We start from the raw sequence: 22912 nt of genomic DNA on the forward strand, positions 1-22912 counted from the left end.
CCTCATAGGGTTGTTGTGAGGATCCACAAGGCCACACACTTAAAAGTAGCAAAAAAAAACCTTGTATGATTAATAAGCGGCAATCTTCTTGCTTGAATCCAAGGTTATTTTTGTTTGTTTTAGACCAGCGGTTCCCAAAGTAGGCAGAACTGCCCCCTCCCCAGGGGGCTGCTAAAAGGCAAGGGGGCAGCCAGGGATGCTGGTGGTGTAAATGACTATCAGACTTTGAAAAGCTGGTATCACCGGATCAATTTCATCCATTTTGTTGAATTAATTAAACTTAATGGTTTTACTTGGATTTTGAATAAACGTGCAATTAATTGTTACTGCTTTGAATTTTATTGTGTTATTATCTTCCTAAGTGAGTAGTGCAAGCAGCTTTTATAGGGTAGAGCACTGCACTGGGGATGAGTTTATGGAACCAAGGGAAAGTGGCCTGAAAAAGTTTGGGAACCACTGATTTAGGTTCTCTCTCTCTCTCTCTCTCTCTCTCTCTCTCTCTCTCTCTCTCTCTCTCTCTCTTTCTCTTTCCCACTCCCCAACCCCAAAGACTTGGTCTCTTTCAATTCACAAAGATATTTTTTTGGGGGGGGGATACACAGAGCTACAGAGAACCCCACCCCTCCCACTAATAAATTAAAGAACAGCCTGGGCATATACCGGTAATTCAGGATACTATTTTTAATTTATAAAGTTAGGGTTTAAAAATTTATAAAGTTAGGGGTATAAAAATATACAGAGCTTTCTGGGTGGGGGAACATCACCATGGTCGAGAGGGGGACCCCTCTCTCTTTCCCCTCCCTCCCCCCTCCCAGGACCCCTGAGGCAAATGTGGAAACAGGCAGTGCAAGAGAAGAGGCTTCTGGGCAGTGCGAAGAAGCAAGCGTGGCCCGTTTGCCCCAGGGCAGAAAGGAATCTGGGGTGGTGGACACGGCCAGGCCTCTTCAGTGGCCAGGAAGGAGCAGGACGAGGTTCACAAGGATGGGGGAGAAGAGACAGCTTTGGCAGTAAAGGGGGACTCCAGAGCAACGTGGAAAGACAGGCAGCAAAACTGCTTGCGGACAACCTCAGCCTGATCCCCCAGACCTTCACAGCTGGCTCTGGAACCACTTCAGGGCAGGCTCCTTGTTCGCAGCCACCCACTGAATGTTGGCCTTCGTCTTCTCCAGGGCCTGCTCCAGCGCTCGTGTCCCTGAGCCAAAGCCCACATCCGCGTTGTCTGCCTTAAACTGCTCCAGCTGCCGGGAGGGAGAGAAAGCAGGCAGGGGGTCGTCACTGTTATCATCGGAGAGTGTGAGGAAGTGGTCAGAATGCTGGACTAGGACCTGGGTGACTTGGGTTCGAATCCACACCCCCCCCCCATTCAGCCAAGAAGCTCACTGGATGACCTTGGGGACCAGCCCCAGTTTCTCTCAGCCTAACCTACCTTGCAGGGTGGTTGTGCGGATGAATTATCTATCACATTTACGTATATTCCACTTTGGAGGGGAGGTGGAATATAAATAAGCAATTGTGGCTTTTTAACTAAAAAGTGCCATGTGCGTTACACTGGGGTAACCAACACCATCCTTTGCTACGTGAGCAACCCATATAGAACAGAACCCATTTTGTTTTGTAAAGAATTGGCCCACTTCTTAACATTTAATCTTAAATTGTTGCAACCTGCCCTGGGACCTGCTAGTGGAAGGCAAGTAATATATTTAAAATGAAAAAGAATGAACACAACAGTAGCCACAGGGGTGAGTGGGGTGGGGGGTGGGGGGAGAGGATGGATGTGCAATTCACCTGAGCAGCCCCTTTAAAAAAAATCCTGTTTTTTAAAAAAATCAGTTGCTTAATTTACGCTATAACCCTTATTGATTAAAGTGTGGCTGCCCAGGGCAGGTTGGAAACCCCCACTTCAAACAAGTGGAGGACAGATGTGATGGTGTGGAATTGGGGGAGGCTGTGGCCCAGATCCATAGGGCAGTTTTTCCAGCACCCCACCAAGCCTTGGGTGTTCTGCTCAGTGCCTGGCATCCTTTGGGTGGCCTGCGAAGGGTCATGGCTTCTGGCTCATCAAGGTGTTTGCCCCCCACCCACACTCTGCACAGGCCTCCCTCCTGCTCCTCCAACTGTATACGGTCCTTACCTGCCGGAGCTCAAAGTCGGAAGCGAATCTCTGCGTCACCGCCTGGATCAGGTTGGAGAAGGAGAAGGAGCCTCCGCCGTACCTGGTTTGGTGGGTAGGGGGGTAACGGGAGGAAAGGGTGAGCCTGGGCACACACAAACACACACAACCAATGCCCCTCCCCTGTCACCAGCTCAAATCACCCCACTCACTGGTTAAAGAGCGTCTTCCAGTTGGCGCGGACAAAGTCCCACACAAGGCCCTGCCCAACCACGTTGCGGGAGATGCTGATGATGGTGGACGTGGCATCCTGACGGCGGATTTTCGTGGGGTCCAGCGAGAACTCAAGGTACCTGTGGAACCGGATGGGGGCAGGTCCTTCAGCTGGCACCACTGGCAGCAACTCCAGGGGACCCTGGGGGTCTGGTCACACACAAAACCTCACCCTTGCCCAACCTCCCCACCACCACCACCACCACCACCGCTGCATTACCTCTGGCATTCAGGCGCCTCAGTGGCGACTAGGCCAGGGCCTGCACCTCTGCCATGGGCCTCTGTTGGGGCCCACTGCAGCTGTAGGTGGAGGCCGTGTGGCAGACAGAGATCCCACGGTGGAGGCTCAGGCCCTGGTTCAGGCGTTGCTGTGGCTCTGGAGCGCATGTGCTCGCACTGCGCTGCAATGTCATCCCATCACAGTGAAAGCGGGCCCAAGTTGGCGCCACTGGCTGACCCTCTCCTGGCTGAAACCTGGCCCTCACTCCACCTTATTCAGTCCTTGAAGACCACATCTGCCCCTTGACGCTTGCTTCCTGGGAGTGCATCTCCCAGGGGAAAGGGGCCACAGGCCTGACCAGAGGAAGGTTGGCCCCTGCTCGTCCCTAGGTTCTGAAGAAGCCTGGCGCATCCTCCCCATCCCCACCTCCACACCCTACAAGGGCCTTGTCCGGCTGGGGCCACCTCACCTCTGGAGGATCCAGGGCTCCTGGCTGCAGGCCAAAGCAGAACGGAGCTTGTCAGCCTCAGACACCACGGTGGCATTCAGGAACATCTGCCAGCCAAAGTCCCAGGCCTCCTCCCCACCTGTAGAAATGGCACTGCAGTAGATGGCAGAGCGCAGGTTGGGTGCGATCCTGAAGGCGAGAATGAAGAAACGATTCATTTTCTGCATAATTTGTATTAAATTTTCTGGTTTACAATTTAAAATACTCATTTTATGCCCTTAAGATATGCATTTACACGCCAGTGAATATTTTATGCTACTATTTTATTGCTGTTATTAACAGATCCTATTTTTAATGGATTTATTTATATATATATATTGTTTTAATCCTATTGGTGTTTAGTTGATTTTTAATGATTTTTAGTTCTTTTATTTTAGCTTTGTTCCGCAATTTTTATTTGTAAGCCACCTTGAGCCCTGGTCCAGGAGAAAAGAGGGATATAAATAAACAATAATAATACTAGTCTGCAAACCACTCTTAGAAATGTATTTGTTTTTGATTAAGCGGCATATAAAACTTGCTAAATAAATAAACTAAATTTATGATTAGCTGGCAAAGCAGCAGCTGAGAACACACGGATCACTCGAGTGTCCTGAGATCCTGCAGGAGTGGAATTTCTTTGAAAACAAAACAGAGAGGCAAACTTGCCTGACTGGCCTAAAAAGGCACTGCTGTTACACTTTGATCTAGAGGATTTGCCTCTCCAATGCAACCGTGTGCATGCTTACTTGGAAGTAAATCTCTCTGTGCTCTGTGGGCGTTACTGGAAATGATGTATCTGATTGCAACTTTTACATTTGGAAAAAGCGAGGGTCACTTCCACACTTAAAGCACGTGGCTTCCTGCAAAGAATCATAGGGACTGTAGTTTCTTAGGGGTAGCGGGAATCATAGCTCTGTCAAGGGTAAACTACAGTTCCTGTGATTTTCCTGGGGAAGCAGTGACTGTTAAAGTTCTACAAATGTGCTTTCATGGTTTGGTGTGGATGTGACCCCAAACCAGCCTGAGGGATTGGTCTGCTCAAGGGGCGGAGGGCTCCCCAGAGGTCTGTCCTGGACCATTCAGGCACAGCCACAAACACTTACGGGTTATTGCTGGGGTCATTCATCCAAGTGTTGAACAAGTCACTGGCCAAGTTCTGGCACTCAGAGATGCCAAAGGAGCAGGCTGTGTTGATGGCAGAGATCTCGTTGTACCTGGGCAAGGAAAGGAAACTCAGGGGGTTAGACTGGATGAACCTTGAGGTCATAGAATCATAGAATATTAGAGTTGGAAGGAGAGTCCACAACCTCCTGAGGGAGACCAATTCACTGTCAAACAGCTCTTAGCGTCAGAAAGTTTTTCCTGATGTTTAGTCTCCCTTCTTGTAACTTGTAGCCATTGGTTCGAGATTAACCCTCCAGAACAGGAGAAAACAAGCTTGCTCCATCTTCCACGTGACAGCACTTAAGGTATTTGAAGATGGCTATCATATCTCCTGTCAGTCACCTCTTTTCCAGGCTAAACCTACCCAGTCCCTTCAGCCATTCCTCATAAAGCTTGGGTCCTTTCCAGCTCTACAATTTGGTGGTTCTCTGACTTGGAGCTAGAGAGAAGAGCAACCCAGGAGGCCTCCTGGCTGCAGCTTGGACCTGGAAATCCCAGGCACAGTATGTTCCCAGCTTGGAGCACCATTCCTCGGGCACAGAGGAAGCCTCTCAGCCTTTTCCCCTGGCACTGTGAAATGATGGGATGGAGGCTTATCTTCCCACCTCCCCTCTGCCCAGAGCCAAAGTGGGAACTGAAAAGAGGAGCAAGAGGCAACAGAGTCCCCCCCCCCCCCGGTGCTGCATTGCAGAGACACTTGGCCAGTAAGATTAGCCAAACCTGCTCAGCCCCTCCTTTGAGGGTCCTCCTGCCCCAAGCAGGCCAGTTGTCAACCCCAGCCTAGCCCCTCCAGTGCCCCCCTGACACTTTCCCCTCGTTCCAAGGAAACTCACTGGTCCATCAGGCCATCTGGGATTTTGGTCCAGTTAGCGGTGAGGTTCTTATAATAATTGAACAGAGGAGTGACCTGCTTCTGGATGTATTTCTGCAGAGGGAGAGGAGAACAATGCAGCAACGTTCTCTCTAAGAAAGAAATGGACCGATGCCTGCCTTGTAGCCCCCTGCCCAACTCCATCCCTGATTAGCACTAGGCTGGGAATGCCCTTCCCCATTTGTAGGGTGAGGCTGGGGGGGAGCTCTCAGAGGGTGCAGGAGTGACACTCTCTCCTCCTCCCTCCCAGCCCACCTGGCACCCCACGTCCCTGGAACCCCACCCATGCCTACCATGACCAGAGCTCACCTGCATGGGCCCATACACCTGGCTGCGGTCGAACATGAGCTGGAAGTAGCCCAGGTTGCTGAGTGCTGCACTCCAGGGCAGGTAGTCTCTCTCATTCCCCAGGTAGAGGGTGGTGTTCAGGGCCAGCTCCGTGCTGGTGTAATTTGCCCTGGAAGATTGAGACCGCTTTGGGTGGAGGGTGTGTGTGGAACAGACTGGTGGGGGCCCTCCCATCCCCTGCACAGATCCGCAGCCCTGCATTTAAGGCCACCAAGACCACAGGAAGTCATTACCCACACCCACCCCACCCCCACAATTCTTGGATCAAAACCTAACCCAGAGTCCTGTTTGCAGTGCCAGCAGTGAGACTTATGCAGCCTTTTGCAATCTAGAGCCCTCCAGGTGTTTTAGACCAGTGATTCCCAATGAGGGTGCTCTGGGGGAGGATTGCCTAGGGGGTACTAAGAGGCAAGGGGTTAGGGTTAAGTGGGTGGTGAAGGTGTAAATGACTATCAGAATTTGAAAAGCTGGCATCACTGGTTTGAGTCCATCCATTTTGTTGAATGGATTAAATTAAATAGTTTACACTGAATTTTGAATAAATGTGCAGTTACTTGTTTCCTCATCACTTCCCTTCTTGCAAAAAGCCAGTTTCTTTTGGGAGAGCAGCTTTGGCTGTGCAAAACTCTCAGTCAATATAATGAGGCAATCCAAATTTGCAAAGATGTGACTGAATCCCATGCAAAAGCTGCAACAGTCTGAAAGTGCCCGTAATCCAAAACATCCAGAGGCATCAGGATGTAGAAGGCTGGCCCAGGAAGATGTGAAGCTCCTGAGCATGGGCAAAATGCCCTGCTGTCACTACTAGGGGATCCAATGGACCTTTGCAAGGGGAAATTTCTGGGCAGACAAGCTCTGGCACCTCACACTCTTTCGATTTTACACAAGAGCAGCAGTAAGCCTGGGTGTCTTGGAAAAATGAGAGCATGCACACTCCACATAAGTGGGTGGGGGTATGTGCGTCAACTCCAGACTGGCTCGCTGGTTCCAGAGACCAGCCCAGGAAGGACCAGGCAGGTTGGACCTGAGATCACCGACAATAGCCACTTCTGCATCCAAGCAGCACAAGAACCCTGCTGTATCCTCATACGCCACCAGAGGGCACTTGGACAGAGGTTTGGCTTGAATGGCGTTGCGGGTGTATATGGAGATTAGTGACTCCCAGATACAGGGGAGCTGTAGGTAACCCAAAGTCTCACCTGGCCAGGTTGAAGGAGTCATCAATCAGCTGAGCACGGTTAAGAATTGGGATTTTCTGGAAAGCAGCAGAAGTTGCTGGTCAGGATGGGAGGAACAGGAGGGAGGGGCAGGCTGGTAGGAAAGGGTGAGGGCAGGAAGGGAGCTGAAACATTAGACCAGTAGTTTTCAACCAGTGTGCCGTGGCACCCTGGGGTGCCTTGAATGATGGTCAGGGGTGCTGTGGGCAACACTGGCCTCTATCCCTCTTTCCTTTCCTCCCTCCTCTGATGCCCTCTTACGTCTGCTCCACAGGCGAATGGTGCTTCTGGGAGGCACCTCTCTTTGGGGTGGGGGCAGCTCAGAGACCAGGCACGGCAACAGCAGCTGCCCTCGGGACTCCCAAGGAGAGAGGAGAGGAGACGAGGATGAGGGAACACTCCACAAGGGAGGGTGTGTGAAAAAGGGTGAGAGGCTGCCAGCTCTGCTGGCAAGGGGTGACATAACTAGGCTCCTGAGCCCCACAGGGGTGCCAGAGAAAGAATGTACTGTAATTGGTCAAGGGAGCTGTGGACTCAAAAAGGTTGAAAACCTCTGTGTTAGACCAAGCCAAATCCAGCCATAGGGGAGCCCGGCCCCACCTTCCTTGCAAGGCCAGGTTCCCACATTCGCCCGAGACTCATGATGAAGGCAGAACACTGCTGACATTTCCTGCTAGTTCAGAGTTGCGGACCAGTCCCTGGTTTGGGGTTCCCAGTCTGTCTGAAACAGCCCATTTCCTTTTGTGCTATGTCACTTAGATTCTAACCCTGAGAGCAAAGTCAGTCTTATAGCACTACTGGTTGTTGTCAGCCACTCTGGGAGCCATTTTCAGCAGAATAATTCCCTCCCACCCTTGATTTTACTGTTTTACCTTTTGTAAGCTACTTTGATGGTGTGTGGGGTTTTTTTGCAATCAAGTAGTGTATACATTTTATGAAATAAATTAATACTGAGTCAGGAACAGTATTTTCCCCACCCCACCCACACCCCTCCATCAGTCACCAAATTTCAAGGGCTGTGGGGGAGAAGGGGGGGAGCCTTTGCCTCACAGACTCTCCAGTTAAACCTTGAAGAAGTTGAACTGGAGGGAGATGGAGACCTGCCTGGGCTCCTGGCTGTGTTCAGATGAATGGGACCCTGGTTGTGTAGAGAGGGGAAGAAGGGAGTCCAGGTCTGTGGCTACCTGGTGGTCTGTCTTCAGCTGGTCCAGGAGCCTGTCCCAGTTCCCCTGGTCATAGTTCACCCGGAAATATCCTGTGACGTTAATGTTGAGGAGCAGCCACGTGTTAGGATCAGCCCCAATTGAGAAGTTGGAGTTCTGAGCTGCAAAAAGAGAGAGAGGGGTGACCTTGCGTGTGATCTAGAGAGACCCATTCTCCAGAGCCAATTCCCCTCCCCCTGCCAATGTGGGCTCAGAGTGGCCCAGCTACAAAGTGTGATTCTAGGAAAGATGGCTAGAAAGGCGTCTCTTGGCAATGGGGATGGCTGTCCCTCTTCTCTAGCTAGCCAGGGAATAGTATGGTGCCACTTTTGCCTACTTGACTACAAAACTTACTTAAAAGCCTCAACCAAGCAACCATCTTGCAAGGTTGGGGTGACCCAGTACTTTGGTCTGAAAAGCCTAATATATTGTTCCCTGCAGACCCTCCCAGGTGCTAAGATCAGCAGAGAGGGCCCTCTTGGTAGTTCCTCCACCCTCAGAAATTTGTGGGGGTGGCCCAGTGTGTGTTGAACCAAAGGTGAACTGTTCTGGACGCTCTGCAAACACCATCTCAGTAGTCAAGATAACCCCATAATTTATTAGTAGTTGTAGCAACGAACTCATATATGTTTATATTTTTTGCTTTGATGTTATCCTTATCTATGGGCTTGGGTGCTGGGCTCTCAGCCCAGAAAGGGGAACTATCTGTAAGATTTGGGTAGTTGCCACCTGTCGTCTCCTCTAGTCAGGTGAAGCGATGAGAAGTCCTAGACAAAGTGACATATACTGCTTTGTGTATTTAAAAATGTATGAATGTTTGCTTGGGTGAGGACAATCTGTCCCCTTGCTGAGGTGCCCGTCCCACATCTGTAAAGGCTAGGAGACCTGGCAGGCTGATTTGCTGCAAGTCTACACCCTTCTTCTTAATAGAACACTAGAACTGATCATTCTGGCATTTTGGGCATCCTTCTTTGTTATCCTGCACCCAACCACTCCCATGAGGCCTCCTTTGGGTCTGCAGTTCAGAACACATGGGAGAAGAAGGCATTCTCTGTGGCATCCCTCCCCACATGTATGCTGTGAAATTCCCTCCCCACATGTATGCTGAAGATGAACCTCTTTACCCTGGCCTTTCACACCCAAGATACATGTTTTCAGGACCCGCCCTACTCCTGTGACTGCAACTTAGCTATTTTAAATATTGAATATTGAATAGCTGTAAGCTGCCCTGGGGCCTGTTGGTGAAGGGTTGGTAATACGTTAAAGGAGGAGGAGGGGAAGACAGAGGAGGAGGAGGAGGAGGAGGAGGAGGAGGAGGAGGAGGAGGAGGAGGAGGAGGAGGAGGAGGAGGAGAAGTTGTATTCAACAAACTTTTACCCTTTGAAAATTAATGGTCCTCAGTTAGCTATGGCCATGAATTTCAATGGGTGTATTTTGAGTAAAAGTCAATTGAATGCAATAATAATCCCAGCGACATCACGGTAAAGCTGGGAAGATGGTCGCAGTGAAGGGTACCTGTTGTGCTTGTGAGCCAGTACAAGGGTATTGGATTATCTGACTTCATTGAGGAGACAGGGACGATCCAGGTGTAGCTGCAGAAAGAGACAGACAGGTGTGTCCTCCCTTGTTCTGAATCAAGCCAAAGGTCTCTTGGCTTCCAAGGAGGAGGAGGAGGAGGAGGAGGAGGAGGAGGAGAGTGCACTGGCCAGGAAGTCTAGTGATGCCCTGCCAGGAACTGCCAATGGCCACAATGCTCTGGACACAAGCAGACTCTTTCCTCCAGGTCGTTCTGGACTGGATATGGCCTTTCCATGGAGTCTGTGGCTCAGGGTTCCCTACTTACTTGAATTGTGAGGTTCGGTTAACAACAGATGTTTGGTCCAGCAAGAAATGCTTCTGAGTGAGGCTCCCAGTAGCAGTGTCCACAGTCACCACTGGGAAGCCCATCTGCAAGGTCCACCGGTCCATGATTTCTTTGACTGTGCCAGGGAGTTCAAACCTGTCTTCATCTACTGCCTGTCCAAGGGAGGGAGTGTTAATGAGGCACCGGGATTCATAGCAAAAAAACAATCAAGAAGACTTGTGGCAATGCAAAGCCTACCAAGCGCATTATGGCATCATAAGCTTTGTCAGATGCAATCAATGCAAAACACTCAGCTGTGGCTTCTGGCCACAGTCACACACCCCTTGCCAAAACTCTATGTTGCTTCAATGTGCCTGCCTAGGGCTGAGCCCTCCAGCCCCACATAAGGGTTTAGCCCTCATAGCTATGGATGGACAACCAGGAAATAACCCAATTCTGTTGAAAATCCCAAAGGTAATATTTAAGGGGAAAGGGGAAAGGGCAAAGCTCAGCATCTGATTTGCATGCAGAAGGTCCCAGGTTCAATCCTCAGCTGGGTGATACTTCCTTCCTGGAAACCCTGGTGTGCTGCTGCCAGTCAGTGTAGACAATACTGATCTAGATTGACCTAGACTCTGACTTGGTATAAGGGAGCTGTTCCTCCCCTTTTCAGCCTCCTCCATCAAGTCGTGTGCAGAGGCAGAAGGAAAGGGAGGGGGGCTGTTGGCACAGGGTCACATGCCAGAAAGCAAAGAGTGCCCAAGAACAAAAGCTACCATGAAAAGCTCTCTTCTTCCCTCCCTCCCTCTCTGGAGAATGAAGTCAGTCCAGTATTTAGCACAGGAGACACTGGCTTGTTGAGCATCACAAGCAAGGGAAAGGAAAGTCTCTGCCCCCAGCAGCTTGCAGTCTAAACTTCAACAGTGAGAGGTGCGACTGAAGGAGGGAAAGGGTGGCAAAGAGAAATGGAAGCAGGTCACGGTCACTGAGGCTCCTGTGGCTGGAGAAGAGGCTGGTGGGAGTGAAAAACCTATGGCCTGGAAGAAGAGGCAACCTTTGAGGGAATATGCAAAAGCAGAGAGTCGGCTGGGGGAAGGAGGTGGAGAAAAAAGAGAAAAGGTAGAGCCAATTAAATAAGCAGGAAGGGTGAAAATCATGGGGTGGTGGATAATGCAGGAACAGAGCAGAAAGAGAGGAAGGCTGAGCTATACTCAGATCCTGTGGATTTCCCTCCTCAGCCAAACTTGACACCTGTCTAAGTGGGCAGTGCCCAGGGCAGAAGATGGGCTGACTGGCAGCCCTGATGTAGGGGGACGTGTTTAAAATCTGTTGACAGCAAAATGCCAGCAGGAGAGGAGGATTCAAAATGAGCTCAGGGTTTGAGCAACGGCTGTGCTGCGGGATGCCAAATGCACAGCTGTAAGTTGTTACACACATGGAAGCAGAGCTCAGCAAAAAGCCCAAGAAGGAGATCGTGGCCTGAAAGGGAGCTGCACTGCAAAGGAGCCAACCGGGCAGAGGGGACATTTGGGCCCAGGGAAGTCAATCAATGCAACCATCCTGAGGCAGGCAAGTCCAAGACCCAGGCAGTTGTTGGACCAAGACACAGCCAGTCTTGGCCAAGCCATGCTCATTCGAAGACCTGAGTTCCTGGCATCACAGGGCCAAATGCATGCTTGCTGAGGAGAAGTCAGTGGCTTCAAGGAAAACTCCAAAGATAACCCAGAATCTAGAAAGCCCATCCTTGAGGGTGGGGGGAGAGGCTGGAGGAAGGCCAGGGGAAATATATTTGGCCAAGGAGTGTGTGTGTGTGTGTGTGTGTGTGTGTGTGTGTGTGTGTGTTCGTGTTCACAGTTTCCAGATGTTTCTGAGAATTCCAGAAATTAGCTAAGAGGATGACTGTTTGCCCGCTGAAGACAAAAAGCAATTGTGTTCTTATAAATAAGGATGGGCTTTTGAAAATGGATTAAGCAACTTCATGCAAGACAGCAAACAATATTGTGTCTAAGAACCTTGTGGATGTGTGTATGGTCTCACCCAAACTTGCCCTTGCCCCCGCTGCCTTTCCCCAGGGAAAGCCAATCTTAACTGCCAAATCGGAGCAAATGTCACTTGAGTTTTCCCCAGATTGATACTTGCACCGATCTATTGCTAATGAGGGTGTTTTCTGAGAGAAAGCAGCAAGAGAAGGGTAAAACCTCTCAGACCTGTGCCTAGAAAGTGCAGGACAAATGGGAAACCACTCATATCCACAGGACAAGGGCAAGTCTGGATGAGCCCTGTATAACCAGCACGTTGAACAAACCAGGATGCAACAATGGTTGGGAGACCTATGAAAGCCCTCCTCCCCCTCACCCCCACCTACAACTGAGAGAAGTAGCCTCCAGACACTACCTGGCCAGGAACACAGGAAGCTGTATTGTTTACACTGACTGGCAGTAGCTCTCCAGGATTTTAGGCAGGAGCCTCTCCCAGCCCCTCCCTGGAGACATCAATGGGTATTGAACCTGGGGCCTTTGATTTGCAAGGCAGATGCTCTCCCCACTGAGCTATGGCCCTTCCGCCCTAACTAAAAGCAGCCACTGGCATTTTAAATGGACGTACCCACTGGAGGTGATGCCAGAGGTCATCGTAGACGGTGTTTCCATATGCGAAGGCCTGAAAGTATGACTGCAGAGAGAACAGAAGGAGAATGAGAGAGAGAGGGAGAGAGATTGACGCCCCCCCACCCCAGCTGGGCCCTTGGGAAGCCCATACCTCCTTGGTGTGCAGCCCACATTGCCTTTGCTCCATTAGAGTTTGCTGGGGAAGTGGGAACGCACAGACCCTCCCCTTTGCTCACCCAGGTCTCTCCCCACTCCACACACCCCACCCCATGGCAAAGCAGGGGGAGGAAGTGCCAGACCAGGGCAGGGCAGGTATCATTATGAACGACCCAGCGCTTGCCAAGACAGGCCTTACCTGCAGCCCCTTTTTGAAGCGGTCCTCAGTGAGGAATTCGGAGAGCATCCGCAGGACTGAAGCTCCCTGTGGAGAGAGGAGAGGGCAGTGAAGGGAGAGGCCACAGGATGTCCTCTCTCACTCCCACCCATGATGGGGTTCCACACCCAAATGTAAATCCCAAAAGCCAGGCTTGGATAATTCCACAAGCCCCAGTAATGCAGCAGATCCTCTCAGAACCACCACCTTTTCATAGGTGGGTAGCCCTCTGCCAGTCTTAGCTTTGAGGTACCAAGGGAGAGGCGGCGGCTGCTCCCAGCTCAGTTCTCTGCAGCCAAAGTTGCTCCATCTGGGAAGGGAAGAGAGGCAGGCACTCCACCTTCCCCCAGACCCAACCACCCAAGGCACACTCACCTTGCTGTAGGCGATGGCATCAAAGACTTCGCTGATTTGCGCTGGTGTGTTGATCTCCGCTTCGGGGAAGGACAGCGGGTGCGAGGAAGCCAGTGCATCAATGGCCATCACACGGTACATTTCGTTGGAGACCATCAGGTCTTTCTGCAAATCAGTTCCCCAAAATCTCATGGTCCATCCTCACAACAAACGCTCTTAGGTAAGAGTGTGTGGTGGGGGACAGTGACTGGTCAAAAGCTTTATGGCTGAGCAAGGATTCAAATCTAGTTCTCCCTGGTCCAAGCTCACTGCCCACTATTTACATCCCTTTCTACCTGGAAAGTGGACCCATCATGCTCTGGAGGCTCTTCCTGTGCCACACAGGAGCTCCTTCCAGTGGCAACCACACCATTGCCACAACATAAGGAAGAGACCAGCTCTCCCCTCGCTCCTACATGGGCCACATCCACACTCTGCCTCTGTGTGGGTTTATTTTCATAGAATCATGGAGTTGGAAGAGACCACGAGGGTCATCCAGTCCAACTTCCTACAATGCAGCAATTATTCTTTTCTTTTTCTTTTTTTGTCCAATGCAGGGCTTGAACCCTGAGATTAAGAGTCTCATGCTCTTCCAACTGAGCTAGCTCTCTTCCTCAAGCCAGCTTAATTCTCAGAAGCCATGAAAATTATAGTTTTGCGGGGAGATTGGGGTTGTGTACACCATGCATTTAAAGCACCCCCCAAAAAAATCCTGAGAACTGTAGTTTGTTGAGAGTGCTGGGAATTGTAGCTCTATGAGGGGTAAACTACAGTTCGTAGAATTCTTGCAGTGAGGTGAAGGTGTTTTAAATGAGTGTATGAAAGACCTTATCAGCACCTTCAGAGAAATCCAGGGACCTTGAGATCACTTGGAAAGCAGCCATCTTTGGTTTCCAGGGCGAATATGTCTCCAAACCCCCCACTACCCAGCCCTCTCCTTTTGCCAGCTACCTTTGCAGAGCTCAGGCTGCCTGAGAAGGACTTGGGTCAGGAGCTGCATTATTCCTCAGAAGCCTCCCAGCACCATCCAGCCCTGTTCTATCTCACAAAAGCAACTTACAATATCCCATGTGGGCTCCGCCGCATCAGCACCAAGATATTCCACATAGGATGCAAAGCCCTCGTTCAGCCACAGGTCATTCCACCAACGGAGGGTCACGAGGTTCCCAAACCACTGGGGGTGGGGAAGCAGGAGGTTAGTCGGCCTTGAAGCCCCCTCAAAGACTCCCTCGGTGCATGGTATTGGGTGGGTTTGAAGTGTGTCAGGTGCCCAGCCAACAATCATCTCATGGGCTGGGAGAAGGTCTTCAGAAAACGGCCAATGAGAGTGAAAAGGGTCTATTGACTGAGCAGGAGCTCCTGGGAAGAGCCTTGCAGCTAGACCATCCTGGTCTACAACACAGCCCATCCTGCCCAGCACTCGGATCTCCCAGTGGCCAACCAGGTGACCCAGGGGAAAGCCCATCAACAGGACCCCCTCCCCACTCAAGTGGCCCGTGTGGTTCCAAAACCCGTAGAGAGTACCTGATGGGCCACTTCGTGAGCGATGACGGTCAGCACCCGCTCCTTGTTCCCAATGGAGGAGAAGAGTGGGTCAAAGAGCAAGGAGTTCTCACGATAGGTCAACAGCCCCCAGTTCTCCATGGCGCCAGCATTGAAGTCCGGGAGGGCGACCTGGTCTGGGGAGAAAATGTTCCATGAGCCAGGCTGGGACCACCAGCCAGGCTTCCACAGCTGGGAGTCAGCTGTCACTCCTAGGCCTTTTTACAAGCAGTGCTGTGTATATTAAAAACCACTTGTGAACAACACTATCATACTGTAAAGAGTTGGCGGGGCTGCAGACCTGCCCTATCATTCAGCCACAGGGAACTGAAGTCCCAAGCCAGGTTTCCCCACCTTGCTGCCTTCCAGGTGTCTTAGACTACCTCTGTGATTCCTGCATTGCAGGGGCTTTGACTAGATGAGCCTTTGGGTCTCTTCCAAAGCTACCATACCGTCATCCTATTAACTTCCATCAGGCCCAGCCAGCATGGATGTATTGTCTACTCCAGCACAGCCAAGCTGGCTGCGGCTGATGGGAGTTGCAGCCCAAGACTTCCAGAACATCCTAGGTTTCTCTAAACATGGTCTGTGGAAACAGGAGAAGGAGGTTATAAGAACCAAGGAGGGCCCATCTGGTCCAGCATCCTGTCCTCACAGAGGCCAACCAGATGTCCCAATGTGATGCCCAGAAGCAGGACCTGAGCGCAACAGCAGCAGCAACACTCCCCGCTAGTGATTCCCAGCAACTGCCATTCAGAGGCATTTAATGTCTCTGACAGTGGAGATCAGGCTTCAGAATAAGCAGGAACAAATTGTGAGAGCAGAGGTGGATTTAGGGCAGCGTGAGTGGTGCAGAGGTCCTGGGCACGCAGCCAGAGGGTCTTCTCAAAGCCCAGGAATTGCTTGCCCAGCTTCGGGGAAGGAGGTGTGAGGGCTCTGAAAGGGTCCTAGAGCCCTCCTTCCTAAAGCTGGGCAAGCACTCACAAGGCTTTGAGAAGGAGTAAGGACCCTACCAGAGCCTTGCATGCCCTTCCCAAAGCCTGCTCCTTGTTTAATAGGCTTAAGTGAGGAGGGGAAGGCATCAAATGTTGGCCATGCACAAGGCAGCATATTACCAGGGTCCACCTTACCAACGTGATTTTCACCTTCCTTGACAAGGGTTTCTCTTCTTTACTGAGATCCTCTTGCAGGCTCCCCCAGCCCCCGCTACCCGCTTCCCACCCGAGCCTCGCGTCAGCCCTCCCTCCTGCTTCTGCACCAACCTAGTTTGCTCAGTGGGTAAGGTGTGGTGTAATGCTTCTCAAAGAAAGCCAGGATGGGTCCAGTGACACTGATGCCGTAGTCTCCCTGGCCCTCTGCAATGGCTTTGGGGCGGCCCCAAATTCGCATCTGAAACAGAATAGGGATGTCTCAGCAAGGATCGTCAGCGGAGGAGCAAGCCTGGGTGGGAGCAGGGCCTGGGGTCCCTGCCTGGAATAGGTGCCCAGAAATCCCTCCGAGCAAGGAGAGCTCCCAAGGCCCACAAGAAGGAGGCAGTCTGCCCCACTGCCACGCCTACCAAGGTGTTATTCTGTTCTCTCTGCACATAGTTAAACTGGCTGACGATGAAAGCAAGCAAGTAGGTTGACATCTTGAGTGTGGGATGAAATACTGTCCGGTTCCAAGGCTGTCCGTCCAGCTGCATCTGTGTGGTGCCTAGAGTGCGGGGAGGAGAAGAGACCATAAACCTGCTCTGCTGATCATGCCTAAAGTCAAGACCCAACCATGACCCCTGTTTATCTCCAAAACCCCATAACTTTTTGTCTGCATTTGCAGTTTCTGGAGTCCAAGGGTACCAATCCCAGTGCAGTTGGTAGACTACATTGTTGGACTGAATGTGGCCATCCACCTTGTGAGTGTCATCAGTTAACACCAGGCAAACAGGCATTGTTACCCCAGAGAGAAGGAGGAGACAAGAGGGACCTGCCCTCAAATGACAGCACCCAGCTCAATGCTGTGCATTGCTCTCATAGTTCCTTTGCTCTGTGGCTGAGTCCATTCTGAAGCAGGATTCTCTCCCTCCAGCACGTTTTTCCAGTTGCCCTCACTTGCTTCCCTTTCTCTCATTTGGTGGACAGCTCCCAACAGTGCCAGCCCTGATGGCTGAGGTGGAATTACTGTTAAGCCCATTAATAGTGAGGCCAGTGTGAACTGACCACAAGCCTGGGAAGAACCAGTTAAAGAGGAACCTGACAGCTGACTGTTAAAGGGGGGAAACCAATTCCATTCAACATACAAAGAGGGGTCGGACAGGCACAGTAAAAAAGGGGAAGGGGTTGAGTCAGTTGTGGTTGGATGAGAGAGGGTGGAGTGCTGGTGTGGCAGAAGGTGATTGGGTAGAGGATGAACAGGTAAGATGACATATCTGTCTATATAGCGTGCATCCTAATGGACTCTTTGGACTCTGGCTGGGAATTTGGTGTGAGCCTCTGTACTTGAGCTCCCAAGGGAAATCGCCTCCCTCCTCCCACACAGGCTTCTTCCCTTCAGGAAGGCTGATTCAGCAGCTCTTGGACCCCAAACTTCTGGTGATTCGAAGACTTCTCCCCCTCCCATTCCACTGGACACAGAGCCACCCCCCAACCATGTCCTGACTCCAGACTCTGCATAATGGGAACACCATCCAGTACCTGTGGGAAGCAAGAGGCACCCAGTGTGGGCACAGAAACCTCCCCCTCAGTCTCCTCCCACTTCCAGTCTGGCTCTCCCCTCCTGCCCTTCTACCCATGCAGGGAAAGAGCAGCAATCTCTTGGGAGAGGAGGGAGGAGGTCATGAAAACAGATGGAAACTGAGGAGGAGGAAGTGGCAGGTGTGCTTCACCACCACCACCAAAAGGAGTCCCTTTGCCCCACCCTCCCTTCACCCCCTTACTCTGCACAGGCATGTTGGAGAGAGCCACATGGTCAGATGGGTGGATCAACACGATGGTGAAGGTGGCCTTCATGGCCGGCTCATCAAAGCAAGGAAAGGCTTTCCGGGCATCAGCCGCCTGCATCTGCGTTGTGGCCACCACCCTGGGAGGAGGACAGAGGCTGGTCAATGCATGTTCCCCCAGGTCCACCCGCCCGCCCGCCATGCCATGTCTTCTTGATTTATTGAGACAAGGGGGCTTGTGTCTTCCAGGGTCTGCCCTGCTTCTTAGCTGCCCAGATATTTTCAAGGCAAGTTGCAATGCAAATGCCCACCATGGGAGGAGGTAGGTGTGGGTGGAGCTCCCCAGGTTGGGTGCAGGTGGGGAGTACCTGGAGCTCTTGAGCAGGGGCGTGGGGGGCATAGCCCCTTTTCTGAGTCAAGTGGCAACAGTCTCCATCCCAACCTCAGAAGTTCCAGGCCTGATTTGACCATTAACCTGTCCTAGAACGGGGGTGGGGGGCATTTCAGGGGTGGCAGTCCAAGAGCTCAACTCTGGAACTTTCAAGCAATGCCACCTAGTCACTCACCACAGTGGCACCAGGTCCCTGATAACGGTGCTATGTCACATCCGTCCCACTTTGCTCTCCTGTAAACTGGTCTCCTCTCAACATAAGGCAAGCAGGAAGGGGTGGCAAGAGGGCTATGGGGGATCAGCCGCCCTGGGTGGGGCACCTCCACATCAAACTAAACAACAGGTTGTGGTTTGGGGTTCTACAGAGGCCCTAGGGAGGACACATCAAGGACTTGCAAAAGGGAAAAAGGAGCTGTGGGCAGGTAGGAGAAGCTTTGGAGTGTACAAACGGCTGGGGAGTCCCTTGCCTTCATCCGCAGCACCACCTTTTGCTGCAGTGTCCCATTCTGGGTGGAGTTTCCTCCAGGTCCTTGCTAGGGATCTCTGTGGCTGCCCCAGAGCTGCAGGGCTGGTGACCTGGTGCCAGGTGGGAGGAGAAGCCCAACCTGTCCTGAGGGCAGGTGGGTGCCAGGCAGCAGAGAGGGATGGCTCTGGCCTCCCCCCTGCTTCAGATGCTGCTAACACAATCCAGTGTCTATAGCCTCCCCAACTCGCACCCTGCCAGGCTTGTCCAGAGATCTTCCCAAACATGGAGACTGGCTGCAGGAACTGTATTTTTCATAGAACCATAGAACTGTAGGGTTGCCCCACCACACAAACACACACACACAGTTCCACCTACCTGGGAACCCCATCCTCCACGTATTCACTGCGATAGAAGCCAGCCAGGTCATCCGCCAGCTCCCCACGGAAGATGCTCAGCAGCTCATAGGACGCATTCTGCTGGAGGCTTCCGCTAAGCTGCACCACCAGGTATTCAGTGTTCTCCTGCAGCCAGGTCCGAGAGATGGCTGGTGCTGTGGACCCGTTTACCCCACGCAGAGAGACGAGGTTTCCCGCTTGCTCGGTGTAGCTGAGCTTCTTGCTGTGGATGAGGATGAGGTCAGTGGGCTCCACGCACACAAATTGCACTGTGCTGTTGCCCGTGAAGACATAGAGTCCTTGAGCATCCTGGGTCAGGAAGGGTTGCAGGGTGACATCATAGTGCACGGGCTCAAGGGTCTTGGGTAGCCGCATTTGATTCCAAGGGTCGTTTGGGTTGGCCGTAGTGCCAGGAACACTGGGGGTGGCAGCACTGGTGGTGGTAGCAGCGGTAGCTCTGGTGGTGGTAGTGGCGGTAGAGATGGAGCTAGATGGGGTTGGATCAGACACATCATTGCTTGACTTCTGCTTCTCCTCTGCATAGACAACCGCCAGAGCAATGATGGTGGCCACAGCGGCAACCGCAAGAACGATCCCAACTATGCCCAGCGTCCTGCTGATGAAGAAGCCTTTGGCCATGGTTGAGGATGGCAGGAGAGTGAATCTGTGAGAAAGAGAAGGCAAGGACCTGCAGGCCTCTTATATGTAGGCTCTGGGGTTTTACTGATCCTGGTTCATTAGTTAATCATCAAACAGCTGAGAGATGGGCGAAGGTCACTGAGGCTTCCCAATCTTGCAGACAACTTCTTCCCTTGGCCCTGTGGGAGAGTTAATGGGGAACTGAGAGCCAGCAGCTTCAAAGTGCATGCAATCTTTCCCTGCCTCTCTCTCACTCCTGGAGGGTGGGGCAGGGTGGGTGGGTGTGAATCCTTCCTTCCTTTCTTTCTTTTTTATAAAATATTTATTAAAGTTTCACAAATTATACAGACAAACACAACAATACAAACAAACACTAACAAAAAAAGAAGAACAAGTATCATTTCAAACCCTTATTTTCTTATAACTTACTTCTCCGACCTCCTCATACCTCCCCTTTCTGCATTCCAATTTCAAATTTCAGTGCTGGTTCAGACCCCATAAGCGAATATATTAAGTTAGGATGTTTCCTCCAGTGTTCATCTTTCACTTACACCGAATCACATTTGTCATTTTAATGTCCTTTCACCTAGTTTTGCAAAGATTCTTTCGGAGTTCTTTCTGAAAGCATAAGTACACTATGTCTACAGAATCACCCCTCTCCGGTGCCTGCCCTCAACAACTCTGACAACATTATTACAGGACCTAACTATGTCATCTGCAACATGAGGGGTTAATTCACCTCTTCTGGAGTGATCTGCATATCATCATCTGCCACCTGTGCCTTTCTAGAGTCTGCATGGGACAAACAGGCCAGTCTCCACTCAGAAGAACAAATGGACAGAACTCTGGTGTCAGCAATGGCAATAACTAAAAATTAGCAGGGGAACATTTTCTCCTTCCAGGACACTCTGTAACTGGCTGTAGAGCAGCTACCCTTAAACAAAGGAGTTTCAAAGGAACTGCCTGCAATACGAAACCACTGAATTGCAGTTCATTAAAGGTGCAGTGCTATCACTTGCTGTGACAAAGGTAGTTCTTTTTTTAGATGAATGGCATGTGCTGATTGGCTTATGAGTGCCAAGATGCCTGTGTTATCAAGAACTTTTTGAGTGAATAGCCTCTATTAATACTTATACTGGTAATCTTTTGTACGTTTTTTGTTTGTCTAACACTTCCTTCTGACCTCACTGCTCACAATCCCCTTCCCAACCTCGTATATATGTGCCTGCAACTCAGGGTCATCCTTCTTTCATGTATCTGACAAAACGAGCTCTTTAGTCTTTAAGGTGCCACAAAACCCTGGAGCAGGCAGAAGCTAACCATCTCCTGCACAGGACAGTATCAAAATTGGCCGGCTGTATATTATTATTATTATTATTATTATTATTATTATTATTATTATTCCACCTTTTCCTTGACTCAAAGCAGTATACAGCTAAAGTAGAAACAGCTAAAAACATAGAACTTAACAATCATTAAAAAAAAATAAGAATTAATGGAATAAGCACGCACAGAGAGATATCATTGCAATAAAAACATTATAGCAGCAGGGCTTTCCTTAGAAACAGCCAGTTCCCAAAAGCCTGTTGGAAGAAGAAAGTCTTCACCTGTCAGCAGAAGGACAGACAGGAGCAAACCAGTCTAATTTCCCTAGGAAGGGGCAGCCACCAAGAAGGCCTTCTCCTGCGTCCCTACCAAGCATTCCTATGAGGGTGGTGGGACCAAGAGAAGGCCCTCCCCTGAAGAGTTTGGATGAGGGAATACAGTCATTCAGACAGCCTGGACCTAAACCATATATGGCTTTATAGGATTGAGAATGTGTTATGAGTTGAAAAACAGTCAGTTCCTTATGTATAAGAAAAAGCTATAAATGGTGGGCACAGCAGGGAGGAGGGCAAAGGACAGTCCAAAATTTGTTTAAAATCTCAAGTTCCTTATTTCTCCCCAAAACCTGGGAGAAAGATGTTTCAAGCCACCTTTCCCAGTCAGTTCCCTGCCAGATGTTTTGGACTACGAATCTCATTGGTCCCAGGTGTCGGTGTCTGTGCTAGCTGGAACTGATGGAAGTCCAAAAGACGCTGAGGGCACCAGGTTGGGGAAGGCTGTGTTCAGGCATGTTGCAGGAAAAAGCAACGTTTTGAAAAGCGAGTGCCGTGGCCCCCCAAAGGGCGCTGATTTAAGAGCTCTGGGGCACATAAACACTAGCTCCTTCTCCAGGCTGCTCCTGCAGCTCCGAATAGTAATAATAATTTATTATTTTGTCCCCCGCCTATCTGGGTTGCCCAGAGGCACAGGGACCTGGGCGCCCACGTCAGCCTTGCGGAAACCCCATCATCGTCATCATCCGCTGGATGATCCCACACACCCCTCCTCTTGCCTACTCACCTTGACTCCCCCATCCCCAGGCTGGGTTCCATTCACAGCCAAGTTCCTAGTTGGGGCAGCTGGGGCGTTCTCCTGGCCCACGGCGCCTGGCCTGCTCTCGGCTGCTCTCTCCAAAATCAGTCACAAGGAGAGGGCTCTTTCCAAAGCTCCGAAGGAAGTAGCCAGCCCTGCGCTGATCCCTCACCGTCTTAACCCCTGGGCTGCTGGGCGGGACAGAGGAAACCAGGCTCAAGAGAGCACTGCCAGGAAAGAGAGGGAAAGGAGCGAGGAGGCTGCCTTTGTCCTGGCCAGTCGCTCTCTGTCATCCCACACTTGTCCCAGGCTCCTGCTGCGCCTTCAACTCTGCCCCACAACGCTGGACGCACAAACACACACCCCGGGCCCACCTCCTCTCCAGCTGCCAGACTGTCACATCTGGAAAGGATTTCAGCGGGGAGCGGAGTGGAGGCTCCTGAGTGCTGGAAGCAGGAAGGGGAAGCCTGGAAGTGGAGGTCCCTTTTCTGGGGAGGGGACGTTGGGAATCCTCGGGGTCATTTTGCAGGGCCTCTCTGACTGCAGGATCCCGGGGCTCCGAGCTAGAGCAGCTTTCGCTGCACACCCAGGGAGAGCTAGAGAAAAGGAGCCAGCGGAGGGACTCGCCTCTGGCTCCTCTCCCTGTTCAGGGCCCAGTTTCGGGCAGGCTGCACCAGCCTTGCCTCCAAAGTGCCAGCTTTGATCTACACGTTCCTTCTGCCAGCGACTCAGGGGCAAGTTGCTTTCTCCCAGCTTGAAATCCTAGTCTGTGAAACAGAGATGCTAGCAGCCCACCTCGCAGGGCTGTTGTTACAATAAACAACAGGTAATGCTCTACTTATTTAAAAGGCTGGATTAATGGGGAGGAGGAGTGCCGTCACCACTAGAGCCCACTCAAATGCACTAGGACCACTGAGGGTTGGAACTGACTCTTCCCCCAAAAAAGGGCTATGGGGAAAATGGACAGATCTTTCCCTGGGGGAGTCAAAAGAGCTCCCTCCTAAGGCCTGATTCCAACACACACAAACACACACACGTACCTGGTCTAAGCAAGATTG

General features: G+C 51.3%; 1 protein-coding gene across 4 annotated transcripts in view; it reads right to left on the reverse strand.

Annotated features, from left to right (window-relative positions):
• Window positions 1–663: 663 nt before the first annotated feature.
• ANPEP (alanyl aminopeptidase, membrane) overlaps window positions 664–22912 on the reverse strand; it is a 30347-nt gene continuing 8098 nt past the window's right edge. The window contains exons 1-21 of one of the 4 annotated variants that reach the window (XM_081170128.1): window positions 21843–22169; window positions 18799–19636; window positions 17564–17706; window positions 16211–16347; window positions 15915–16041; window positions 14635–14789; window positions 14171–14284; window positions 13093–13236; window positions 12700–12765; window positions 12343–12408; window positions 9739–9911; window positions 9411–9487; window positions 7878–8017; window positions 6676–6731; window positions 5438–5585; window positions 5091–5182; window positions 4197–4307; window positions 3073–3240; window positions 2323–2463; window positions 2132–2213; window positions 664–1238 (exon numbers count right to left, since the gene is read on the reverse strand). In XM_081170128.1, the coding sequence (XP_081026254.1) occupies window positions 1089–1238; window positions 2132–2213; window positions 2323–2463; window positions 3073–3240; window positions 4197–4307; window positions 5091–5182; window positions 5438–5585; window positions 6676–6731; window positions 7878–8017; window positions 9411–9487; window positions 9739–9911; window positions 12343–12408; window positions 12700–12765; window positions 13093–13236; window positions 14171–14284; window positions 14635–14789; window positions 15915–16041; window positions 16211–16347; window positions 17564–17706; window positions 18799–19457 (2949 nt within the window). In that variant the 5' untranslated portion in view covers window positions 19458–19636; window positions 21843–22169 and the 3' untranslated portion in view covers window positions 664–1088. Of the gene's footprint in view, window positions 1239–2131; window positions 2214–2322; window positions 2464–3072; window positions 3241–4196; window positions 4308–5090; window positions 5183–5437; window positions 5586–6675; window positions 6732–7877; window positions 8018–9410; window positions 9488–9738; window positions 9912–12342; window positions 12409–12699; window positions 12766–13092; window positions 13237–14170; window positions 14285–14634; window positions 14790–15914; window positions 16042–16210; window positions 16348–17563; window positions 17707–18798; window positions 19637–21838; window positions 22170–22912 lie in introns of those variants that run through there. The other 3 variants (XM_081170126.1, XM_081170127.1, XM_081170129.1) reach the window with 3 other exon arrangements.

Source organism: Podarcis bocagei (assembly GCF_964188305.1).
Source record: "Podarcis bocagei genome assembly, chromosome: 14".
Lineage (NCBI taxonomy): Eukaryota > Metazoa > Chordata > Lepidosauria > Squamata > Lacertidae > Podarcis > Podarcis bocagei.